General features: G+C 38.9%; 1 protein-coding gene across 1 annotated transcript in view; it reads right to left on the reverse strand.

The window, feature by feature from the left end:
* The window catches only part of nbeab (neurobeachin b), a 220086-nt gene that overhangs the window by 16566 nt on the left and 190248 nt on the right, over positions 1–13272 (reverse strand). Inside the window, 4 exon segments of the mRNA XM_056756231.1 lie at positions 1978–2148; positions 5854–6006; positions 9550–9669; positions 11864–12001. Coding sequence (XP_056612209.1) covers positions 1978–2148; positions 5854–6006; positions 9550–9669; positions 11864–12001 — 582 coding nt within the window.

Below are 13272 nucleotides of genomic sequence, written 5' to 3' on the forward strand. Positions count from 1 at the left end.
AACTACATAAAAAATATGTATGTGGATTTTCTTTCTTCGTAAACAGATTTTCCAACAACACAATCTTTCCAACTCGAGTCCACAGACTCCGTCATCAACTGCTGCCATTTTGATTTGACTCAGGAACCAGTTATGACCCTTATCTCGGGAGTTTGACATTTTAAGGCCGTAATTGGAGTGCTTAATGTCAGAGCTGTGGATGCACCTGTCACTTGGGAATGAATCAATAGCTTGAAGGTGACGGTCACATTTCTGAGCGAGATAGCAGGGTTTACCCTCCCTGTTTCACCTCTTCAACTCGACGATAAATGAAACACAAATAGGAGCAAATGGAGAATTCGATGCATTTTGAGGTCAACAACATTTGTTCTTTACGTTCAGCTCAAGGGGCGTTGAATAACTTGTTGGACAAATAAAGCAAAAGGAATTCGGTTTTGCATTTAAAGAGTCAAGAAAGGGTCAACGTTCCTTAACATTTAAATGTCTTAAGGGGGCTTGCTTGAATGACATAAGCATTATATACTCTATTAATGAAGGCGGGTGTACAACATGATGCCTTTTAAGAGCTATGAAGTCAACAACAGCCAAATAAAAGCAGTTTCTCAGAGGCTAACAAATCTCACTGTCAGCCGCCAATGAACTCAAAGTGCCGGACCGTTTGCAAAGAAAGTGACCATATGAAAGCGAGGTAATTGCCATTGTCTGGAATGTAGCGCTGAATGATGAAAAGCAAAGCTTTCTCCATATTGTTTGATAATTAGCCCCCCTGTTCGGTGAATGATTTGCATAGTGGTCACTTGACAAATAAAGGCAGTCCTGGAAGTGACAGTATATAAATGACTTGTTTTGCAGACAGCAGATGGTGGGTATCACAGGGAGCGAAAGAGATAGAGGGAATGAGAGCGAGAGAGAGAGAGAGAGAGAGAGAGAGGTAGGTGGATGGGAGGGATGGGGTAGACACTGGAAGAAATACACTGCCTAACAGCTGCTACTGTTGAACTGGTTTCATATCCACATAGACAATTAAGTCATTTGAAAAACGTTGAATCAGTCGATAAAGAATATTGTTGGGAAAATCAATAATATTGATTTACAATTGGTTCCATTTTTCTAAATAACCAATAAATAAATACTATCAATCATTCTATTTGCCCCACATATATAAATATATATATTTGTTATTATTATTATTTAAATATTTAGTTATCAATGTATTACAGCGTTTTCGTAATTATTTAGTATTTTAAATGAATTCTTAAAGGCGCAGTATGTAATTTTCACAAGACGATGCTGATTAAGCCAAGCATCACTTTTGCTTGTCCCTTAACTAACTTTGCCCTGGCAACACCCTAGAAACAGGATAGCAACAAAATGGCATCACAGGGCATATCCAAGTATCGTGCCGTTGACCTCTGCACTGGACAGGCACGATTCCAATATTTTGAGAGAAGTACAAATCATGATTTTTGGTGTCCTGTGTGCTACAGAAATGACACATTTCCCCATTAAATAAACAGTAGCCTATTTTGTGTGTTACACTTATCACTCTTGAGCCTATGAACGCAAAGTGTGTGAATCAGCAGTTTGAGTTTCTCTTTCCCAAAAGACACATTTACATGGCAAGATCTGAATGACACGTACAGATGGTCTGTCTGATATATCCAACAGAAACTCATTCATGCAAGAGATATAGAACTCAGTGCTCATTTTTATGTGCTCTGCTAGATGAAAGGCTGATTTTACCATTATGACAAAAAAACCTAGTTTAAGAAACCGTATTAGGGGCGTGAAACTATAATAGTTAGCCTGTGAATGCAATCATTTACAAACATACTTCCCTAACAAACTTAGCGGCACCCTTTAGATAACACTAAACAATAACACTCCAACAATAAAACTAAAAACTATGTATTTCAAAAGTTGCATCTGCTTATGTGACGATGCTGTTGTCATGGCGAGGTTTCCAGGACGACCCACCTCACGCACCGGGGGATCACTGGCGAGGCTGTCGAGGTTGACGGACCCCTCGTAGGTCAGGTGGTGAAAGACGTTGAGGGCTCGCACTGCCTCGGGCCCGCGTTGCTTGTAGCCAAAAATAAGGTCAATCCACTGGTGCAGCTGACACGATACAAACTCGCTTTCCAGGGCCTGTCAAAGAGAGCGGGGCAATTAGAGGTGAAAGGTACACATACACAACATGAAACACACGTGCGCAGAAAACACACACATGCACGGACAAACACACTCGAGGATATGTTTCCTGTTTTGGAAGGCTGCAACAGTCGGGAGACCAACACACGAGGGGCTGAAATATAAATATATAAATAAACCCTGAATGAATAACGCTATTAAAGCTTTTAAACAAGTGTCCTTTTAAAGCGAGATTTTGACTTTGGGTTTAGCTTGATCAACATATAAATATAAACATACAAAAAATGTACAATTTATACACACACACAATATATCTTCAAAGAATTGGTTGTTTGGTTAATAGGGTTGGAGTTAATACGAATGGTTCAAGGACCTGCTACAAAAGACATGAAAGAAAAGAATGAGCAAAGAACAGCTCACATATAAACACAATCTCCACGCACACAAACCCACTCAAACCCCGCTGCCGGAATTTACACACTCGTTCTTACATCAGGAATAACAGCCATTACCAACAGAGCGAGCCGTAGAGCGCACGGGCTGAGTTACCCGCAGGGCATGTCATTACAATCGAAAGTGACACATGCAAAGATGGGAACACTAAGTGAAGAAAGAGGGAGAGAGAGAGGGAGCACAAAGACAGGAAGATGGGATTAAGAAAAGAGAGGAGAGAGACGGATATTTTGACTAACCAAAATACTATTAAAAGCCAAATTCATTCTACTAAATTAAAAACTGGTAGCACTTCACAATGAGGTTGTAGTTCATGCATTAGCTAACTGGAACTAACAATAAACATTGCTTTTACGGTATTCATATTTACAAATACATTTTAAAATCAAATGTTGTTCCTGTTAACATTTGTTAAAGAGAGAGACCGAAAAATAGATAAATGATGTCATCATTTCCAAAACCTCAAGTTGTATCAAACGTGTATATATTTCTTTGTTTTGTTGAACACAAAAGAAGATATTTTGGAGAATGTAGAAAACCAAACAATTCTGGGGCACCGTTCATTTCCTATAATAATGACCAAGAAGTGTTTGCTTAAAAACCTTCTTCCAAATTTCTTTCTGGTTTCCATTTTGGGTGAACTATCCCTTTAATGCACCATGAACAAATATGAATATTTGTACTGACAACGAACAAAAAAGTTAATATATAGTTAATGCATTTACTAATGTTAACAAGTACAACCTTGTTGTGAAGAAAAAATAAGCATTTGGGTAGTTGGCAAATAAACCACACACGTGTCTGGTGTGACACAGCAAAACATTGCAGATAAATCTCTCTTGTGCTATTTTATCATATAAATATAAATAATATAAAATACTATTATATTACCAGTTTGATTTCTTAATGTTCGCTTTTGCACCATAGGACACATGGTATGGTTTATTTGCCAACTACCTATATACCAAATACTACTAGATGTTTCGAGTTCCTGAAAGCATTTCTGTTCGTAATCTTGCTTTAAAAGACAGCCAGGCGCAAGCAGACTTGTACGATCTTTGGAAATCTTGATGTTTGTGTTTGTTTGAATAGCTGAATGTGTTAAACCACAAAAAACGAGTGAGACCGGAGGAAAGGTCACCTCCACAACACACACACCCCACCTTCACTTTAACTGAAAAGGTCAAGTGTGTTTCCTGAACTACACACATATTCTCATCAGGCATCACGGTTTAAAACGCACCCTTAATCCTTCAATACGGCACAACTGTGGCTCTTCAATACACAAACATTCTCAATTTACACACCCTGAAGCATATACAATTCCCAATTCTCCCTTCGGGTCACTGTGTTTTATGGTACACAAAGCCATTATAAGAGGGCAGTACCAGATTTCTATCCCAAACTAGTCTACAGGGACCGGCGGACACGCACACACATCCGTAAGGTCCTGTCTGCTGAGAGCTAAATCATGATTGATGAAGGCAGCATTAGGGTAACATTATAATGGACAGTGCTTGGTCCAGTCCTCGGTGACATCATTGAGGTCAGAGGTAGATTACATTAGTATCGAGCACTGCGCTACATTACAATCTTCACTATGAAACAGCACAGCACAGAAGCCGACAGAGGACAGGGATTCTTTATCAAATGAATGAATGAGTGTCATCTCTGTGGGCCAGGATGGAAGCGGGTTAGATATTAAATACTGGATTTTTCTCCCACTGGACTGGAAGAAATTGAGACTGCAAAATTGCCTCAGATATTGTATAGGTTATATATACTACATTAGAATGGCACAAATAGGGTTAAAATATACTTTGGAATAAAGATACAGAAATCTGTGGAATGGGTTTGAATATGGTTTCATTAACCATATTAAAAACACATTGTGTTTCATTAACCATATTCAATATGTATTTCATTAACACTGTTTGAACAAGTCTTCACATCCTTCTAAGAAAATATTGTAACATGGTCTAAATATATTTCTTAGGTTGGCCACACAGCACCATGAAACCTTCATCAAAAACTTGCATTAGGTCCTAAATACAATGCGATATAACGTTTATACATATGGCACATATAAAACAACCAAAGTCGATCAAAGTGCTGTACAGGGTATGCAAGACAAAACAGCTCAATAAGATTATAAGTAATAAAACACACTGTAAAATGGAGAAGGTTCATCATCGCACACCAGGTCAAAGAATATTAAATGCCAAAGAGAAGAAATACGTTTTAAAAGTAGACTAAAGAATAGATAAAGTTGAGGCAGTTCTGATATGGACTGGGGGACGTTTCCACAACTAAAGATAGGATCCTTCACTTGCTTTCCAATCAATGAATGTGCACACATTTTATTTGCATTTAAAGGGAAAGTTCACCCCAAAATGGAAATTCTTTCATTATTTACACACACTCATGTCATACCAAACCTGTATGACTTTCTTTCCTCTGCAGAACACAAAATAAGATATTTCGAAAAATGTTTGTCACCAAACAATATAGGCCCTCCATTGACATCCATTGTACGGACACAAACCCATGGAAACATTTCTCAAAATATCTTTTGTGTTCCACGAAAGAAAGATTCGTAAACAGGTTACACATAATTAAAATGTAGTTGAGACTTAAGAAAAGCAATAGATGAAGTCGAGTCCATACTGTAATTGTGAGGTGGAGCTGGGGATGGAGGAGGGTAATTTGCTCCTGAGCAATGCGATACGCTGTTGTTAGCTTAAAACATATGTTGTGATTGTGTCGTATTGTATAGGTAGAGGAGGATGCAAGCTTGACTCACGTGACCTGCCAGAACTAATCCCATACGCTTGATTTTTGGGTGAACTATCACTTTAAGTTCTGACAATAAACATAAATTTAGTTTATGCTTTTGCTTGTAGTTGTTCATGCTCATAGTGTTATGTGCCTGGTGAATAAAAGGTAATTGGCATTATTGACACAGCTCTGGATGTGGGTAAGATCTTTTCCCCTTTTATGCTTTCAAACCTAGATTGCCCTTGCTAGCCTCTACAAACTTCATAGCTGAACAGAGCAGTTATTCATAGCTATAACATTATCAAACTATCCAAACAATTAAAAAACGACCACGTGACGGTTGAGGAATAGTGTTGGGTAAATACTTTGAATTTGTTCTTCTTTAGGCTTAGACATCAGTCATGCGGATGATTTGGTACAGAATGTTTGGTATAGAAAGACTGTCATAGTTCAGGGAGTGTGTTGACTTACCATTCTGTTAATCCTGACAAAGTCCTCTGGTTTCTTTGCCCATGCTGGTAGTTCTACGTCACATACAGGAACACCATCATCTCTGTCACCCATACAGTAGCCATTACTGTTTATAAACATCTCTGGCAGATAGTAGAACTCTGGAATTAACTCCTATGAAGAAGGACAAAAAAGACGTGTGAATCAAAAAAAAATTACACTCTTCCTAAATTGATTTATTGTAGAGTGCTAAAATACAGAAGGTAACGTGGCAAGATAACGTTGCAAAGTTTTATAGTCCAATGACTCAAAATGTTGGCCATGTTTCAGACTGTAGAAATGAACCCCAGGAGACGAGTGAAGGACCATCAGAGAACGTTTAAAAATGTTTTCCCAGAGTATGGGAATGTGTGGCGAACGCACGAAGATGGGGGAGGGTGAAGATACAAACTAAACACGAGAGATGACAGTCAACTTGGTTACGTCAGTTTGAAGTGAGCTCAAGGACTGATCTGTTTTATTTGTCGAAATATGAGGCAGGTTTGGACTTCTTGTGCCCCCAGTTTGGAGACACAATTGGAAATGTTCACAACAAACTTCAAGTAAAAAGCTTCAAACTTTCAAAAGAGATGAAGAGCCACGTCTTTCATGTTTAACTGCTCAAAACACGCTATGAGCATCACTCATTTCTGCTCAGTAATTCTTTACATGCTTCCCTGACCTTGACGGTCTCTTATCCAGCGAGGTTTCCGCATTCCTAATCCTTCTACGTTCTCATTGCCATATCACAGCAAATAACCCATAATTCCCTGTGAGAGACGCCTATGTACATTGGAGCATGTGCACACGAGGAATGTGACCTCCTCTCCGTTTAGTGTCACTCAAAAGCACTTGCCTTTGAAGAACCTTTAAAATCATTTAAGAACTCGTTTTGCACGTACACTTCTGAACCTGACAGACTGTTTTTTCCCACAGTAACAAGAAAGTTTTGGTTAAAAGTTGTACATCGTTTTAAAAAAAAAGATCCATTTAACTACATTGGTTGTTGGAGGAGAGAAAAAAAACTTTCATGGGGCAGGTTATGTCTGAAATAAAATAGGGCTAGACAGCTTTTAAAGGGGAACTTACCCTCAAGTACTTTAACATCCCGGACCTACGTTTTCCTCTAGAAAAACATTCTCTGGTAGGAAGTTTTCTGACTCCTTCATGGATTGTAACGCATCCAAACACACAAGCCACATGACAGTGCATCCGTTGTCAGCATCGCTACATGCTTGCGCGTTCTGACCACACAGGCTCTACGATAGAAAGCGCATGTGTCGAGCGATGCTGGCACCGGATGCACTGTCCTGTATTTCACGCAGACTGGAAACTAACACTCAAATCAGGAATTTTTTTAATATAGTCATTAGTTTTGTATGTTTGCACACAAAAAGTATCGTGTGGACAACTTTACGATGTCTTTACGCACTTTCAGCGCTTTGAAGATTGGTTGCATTGCAATCTAAGGAGGAGTCAGAAAGCATACAAAAATACCTTAATTTGCGTTTTGGGGAAAAATGGAATCAGATGTTAAACTACTTGAGTAATTATTGGCAGAATTTTCACTTTTTGTCAGAGTTCCCCTTTAAGAGCTAACAGGCTAAAAGCAGTATTTTCAGCAACCTACACAAACACGGTACAATCCAGTCAGCAAATCTAGTTTAAAGTCAACCCCAAAATCAAAACTGGATGGATCTCCATCCGTCCTATCACAAGAGTCTCGGGTTTAAAACTTTGCAGGCAGTAGCTCAGTCATTTGGGCTGCTAACGTGGTGATGCACGTCTTCGTTCAAGAGCCAATAATTCCTCGGCAGCCTCATAATGGGCTGACAAGTCAATCACACTCAACTCTTCCACTTTACACTGTTCACCCTAATGGCACCCTCCTGGAGAGCTGTCACTAGACACGACTGCTCATCCTGCGCCTTCAGACGGGGCTCCGCCAACAGATTATTGAGAAAGGCTTGAGGAATTGAGGGAAAGTTACTCTCTGCAGGTGGTTGACTGCTGGTGACTATTTGTGAAGGACTATTTTGAAAATGATAGGAAACTATTTGTGAGTTATTATAATTGTTTTAACATTAGCATGATACCTAACTAACAGCAATGATGGAGGATTTGATGTAGAAAGCAGTAAGTCACAAAATAATTACTTCACTTTAGCTGGGCTAGGGGTCACGTTAATTTCCTCTCTATCTCGCTATAAAAGGCCAAGATTATTCTTTATAAAAAAGTTACAAACATCATAAAAGGGCACATTTTGTGTAGCAAGACATTCAGACTGATGGCAGAACTGGACTCCACAGTAGCTTTAACTAGCCGAGATTGCCGAATGGTCGTCTCATTTACATTACATTTAAGGCCCCTAAACATGATGCCGAATAAAAAAAGAACTGTGATTGGATGCTTTACATGTAAAGTTTCTACATTGTAAGGAAATTTGATGAGGACTAGATGATGACTTAATGTGGTGACGATCAATGTCTCCAGTTTTGCATGTCTTATGCATCAGACGTTTATCTGGGTGACATCTGAGTCACATACTTGACTAAATGTGTGGTTCATAATCTTAGAAAATAATGCATCTAAGAATGCTTAGGTGTATGTACTGGTTTATTAATATTGTACATTAAAAAGGATGCATGTAATACTGTATAATTGTCTTTATAGGGCAAAGCATATGATCTAAAAACACTAAAGAGACAGTAACCCTTGGATTTACGCGCTGGTTATGCCTTCAGAGGTAATACTTTTGTTATAAAAATCATACATAATAAAAACACATCCTGCTCCAACAAGCAAATACTTAAAGTCCCAGTAAAATAAAAAAATAAAAATGTTTCATTAAATATTGCAGCATTAACTGTAAACAGCTTATCAATGTTGGTCATTTTCTTTTTAAAATTCATGCGCCCTCAAAATCTTTAGTCAAAAACTTCCGCCCTCTAGTAAATGACGCATGTTAGACGGGTTGGGCGGAGCATCCGTTAACACCTCCCCTTCAACAGTCAATCTCCTACCAGTTCCTTTTCAAAATGCAAAGACGTTTCAAACAAATTGAAACTATTTTTTCATTCTCAATTTGACTTGTAAACGAGTCAAAATACGGAAGTAAAACAATCCCAACTTCCGGTTCACGAGGACTTTAAATTCTTTATTTTCCGTCTCAACAAAGTGGTGACCATTGTTTAACATGATCCATGTAGACAGTAGAGTGCTTCAGAGAGAGGCTCGTATTTGCTAACATATAATGTACGGCTGTTCACTTGCTTGCTGTGTATTGTCTGCACCTCATGTTGGTGAATGCTGTTCCCCAGCCTCTGGTAGTAAAAAGCCTTGCCTTTACATAAAAGACTACATTTTAAATAGCTTTTGTCATCAATGCTTTATTAATTGCCCGGGGCGAAGCTAACCCGTCATGAAGTGTGCAGGAAAAGCATGACACTTTTAGGTCAGCGCAAGTGGGCTTGCTGTGCTTCGGAGCGGGGCTCAAACCGAACACAGGCAACGGGGAACAACCATTATAGTGATGAAGTGACGCTGCTTTGAAATATGCGCGCGATTTTTCACTTTAATTGTTTACGAAGAAAAATGTTAATACATAAAAAAGAACCATTTGCATTTATAAGCCACAGTACTGTCCTACTAGTGAGAAACAAAACAACAAAATCTTACCTTCACATCCGCTGTGTCGCGTTGGCAGTGTCGCCATGAGCGCGCGATACCAGACAAAGTGCGGTTCGGGTGATCAAACTTGTTGCCGTTGGCATTAAGAAAAAACGTGGTAAAAGGCTCCTGCAATTGAGGAGACACAAAACAACACTGTCACATTTTAAAGAAACTTTTCTTGACCCACATACTCTCGGAAACATCTTTCCTAATGTGTGAAAACAGTCGATGAAATCTCTCACAGGTTGTTTTTTCTAAACCGCTAATTAGTCGCTATAGATGCAACAAATCCGCGTCGTTTTTTTCGCAAAGCACTAATGCTATTCATCACCCGAAAACATCATTCAAACAAAAAAGTAAATTCATCTAGATTTATTTCTATGGTAATTGGATTCAGTCTCTTGATGGGGTGCTCTCCACCGCTCCGGGAAATGTTCCGTTTGCACAAACATCTCAATGTAGCGACCCGTCTGTCAGATTATGAAGAGTTTGTGGAAGGTTTTTTCTCCGCTCATTTTCTGTAACAGTGCCCGTGGCGAAGTTAATTATATGGCCTGTTGGCTGAGGAGCTCAGCGCTGGCTCTAATTGGCAGATTCAGGGTCATCAGTCTGGGTTGGCAGTACGAGGAGTTGACATGGAGATGCTGGATAAGCCAGGGGAAAAGATGATGGTGTCTACAGCCTCACTCAAGTCTGGTGAGAGAGGTGCCAAGGGGACCCTTCCAAATCATCATCATCAACGCAATAGGCCGCCTGGGAAGAGGCAATCATTCAGTTTTCATTATGCGTTTTAATTTTTTTCTCCCAAAGATGGATAGTTGAAAAACGTATTAATGCTATTTATATAATAGATCTAACATTCTTGAAAACATTAAAGTAATAGTTTACAACACAGTTCATACTTATTTATGGACCCTGGTGTCATTTCACACACGTAAAACTTTCTTTCTGACACAGAATACATTTTAATACAATTTAATAAAATATAGTGGGTCTGTGTATTATATTTTGAAGAAATAAAATAAACATTATTCACAAGTATGTCACTCTCAAAATAATCTTATATAAAAAATACTCTGCATGCCCTATATGAGTTCTCGCAAAAAATACATACATTATTTTGTTTGTGCAACAAATGTTAAAAATACACTGAAGTTACTGAGTTACTGGAATTATTTTTTTCACATTTGTTACATCATACCACTAGGTCTCACTGATGTACCGTGGTAAACAAAACACTATTATGCACTGAAAAAAAAGGTTTGTTGGAATTACTCAATTTAATCATGTACATCGGTTCCACATAATTGAATTATGTTTTTTAAACATACATTTTCTGCCATTTAAATCGTGTGGAACCGATGTACACGATTAAATTGAGTCGTCCCAACAAACCCTATTCCAGTGCACAATATTGTATTGTTTACCACAGTACATTGGTGAGACCTAGTGGTATGATGTAACTAATGTGAAAAAAAATATCCAGTAACTCAGACATCAAAGCCAATCCACTCCATGTCCAAAAACAGCTTCACTTTCCAGGCTGATCTGAGTTTTTGTAGCTTCCAGATCCTTGTGCATTCTGCTACGAGGGATCATCATGCACCGCTGGTCTCAAATAAGCCCATACGAGACGCTCTCAGGGTAAGCGAGGACGTTATCAGGAGACAATGATGGACATGTTTCCCCGTGCTCTGCGTGCTGTCTGAGGCGCATAAAGTTGTCACGTGTAGAGCGTAAATCATTACACAGAGATTTTTGACTTCCCTCTCACATATGCCTGTTTACCAGCCTGTGAAATCCACTCACTGGCCCTCTGTAGTGGAACATGATGCTTGTGAATTGAGATGTTGAGGTTGATTCGCCTCCTCTGTGAAAAGATGTACTAACGTGCATTTTGATTGACAATGATCTGATCCACTATCCGGGCTTGAGCTAGTGTTGTGTGTTGGAATGTATCAAAACACAGACCTGGCAGCATCATTTCAATGTCAAGATTAATGCATTAAAACATATGATAAATACATAACGATTTTGCATGACAGGATTTTAAAAGTGTTAGTGACATTATCCTATTGAGTAAACACAAAAAAAAATCACAAAAAGAATGTTTCCACTGTAATCACTCACATATTCATAAAGGTGTGATGGAGGAATACTTCCTCATTTTAAAGCTGACCAGCACAATAAAACATAACATTTCCCAAAAGCCGTAATGAGATTCAGAAGCAGTCTGCCGCAGACGCAGCTGCCGAGTTAACTGCTTCCCAGATGTTGAAGGCATCATATTCCTCTCATCCATCCAATCAAAAATACTTACGATTCTGACAAGCCAATGGAGAGTTGCGGCTGTGGTGGAATAGTGAGATGTATAGTGGCAGGGTGGGGCTTCCTCATTCCATGTTTCATAGCGTTCTGCGTAGAACAAGGCACGCTTTGGATTCAACGCTCCGATTGGCTAAGGAATAATAACACATGGGGAATAAAATAAAGTTAAACCGTTGATGCACGTCATAGTATTGGGCATGTATCTAAATGAAAAACACATTTTACTTGTTTTCTAAAGGTAATACACAGAAAAAAAGAATTGGATTAAATATAGACCTACATAATTTACATAAACCAAATGAAAGTCGTGAAATAGAAGCTATGTTGTTTTCATACCGTGCACTTGCCGAACGCGAACAATAACCAACCGTCACATAAAGAAGACTTACAGCGCACATGCCATTTGTGGAGCTAATAGCTTTGCGCATTATGTGCGCCTGTGTGTGTGCAGCGCAACGTTTCTGAATGTTTGATGGCTATAAGAAAAGCTAAGCAGATCTCTTTGAACGGCACTGAGGACAAACAAGTGTATTACTCTTGATGTTTGTCTGTCACACAATATTATTGTCCTCATATAAGTTTACTCAGTATGGACTTCTCCCAGGATCCATCTGCGTTCCGGATTTATAAAGGCAGGAAATATACTGTATACCATAAACAAGCACAAAGAGGCACAATAAACAATATAAACATGCGCAATATTTCAGCATGCTGTGCCAATGCCAATGTGTTTGTATTGTCGTGAAACGTAAACGTTCCCGTTTTAATACTGTACATATTTCTGTTCTTATAGCAAACAATGTGGAGTATGTTATAGTTCACAGACATTTTCATCAAACTTGCACCGCACACACAAAATTATGTATTTTTGGTCAGATGTCATCAATCATTTCCTTTACTTACCCTGTCACTTCAAATCTGCTCTTTACATTTTCTCCTATAGAACATCCTGTTTCCCTCTAGAATGTGTCACATTACGGAATTAAAATGTATCACCGACATCACTTCATGTTGACAAACTGTTTTTGTGTATTTCAGAGTTTCACAGAATGTATTTTGGTTTTGTTTTGGTTTTTCGCAGACATGATCTGCATGTACGTATATCTGCGTGTGTGTTTGTGCGTGTGTGTGTGTGTGTGTGTGTGTGAGTAAGGCACGTTCTGAAAGGCCTCAGCTAACGACAGCAAGTAATGCAGCCTAGCTTAACCCTGTCTGACCTGATTTACAGCCTGTACATCCACAGTGCTCAGTCTTGACCATTCACTGCAGTTAAACCACTCCACTAAAATCCTGGACAATGTCTAGAATAAACAGTCAAACTGGCATTCAATGAGCCCTCGAAAACTCTTCCTCTCTTTATCCCTCTGTCTCTCTTTCACACACATATGGATGTTGATAAAC

The sequence above is a fragment of the Triplophysa dalaica genome, chromosome 9 (assembly GCF_015846415.1).
Source record: "Triplophysa dalaica isolate WHDGS20190420 chromosome 9, ASM1584641v1, whole genome shotgun sequence".
In the NCBI taxonomy this organism is placed as follows: domain Eukaryota; kingdom Metazoa; phylum Chordata; class Actinopteri; order Cypriniformes; family Nemacheilidae; genus Triplophysa; species Triplophysa dalaica.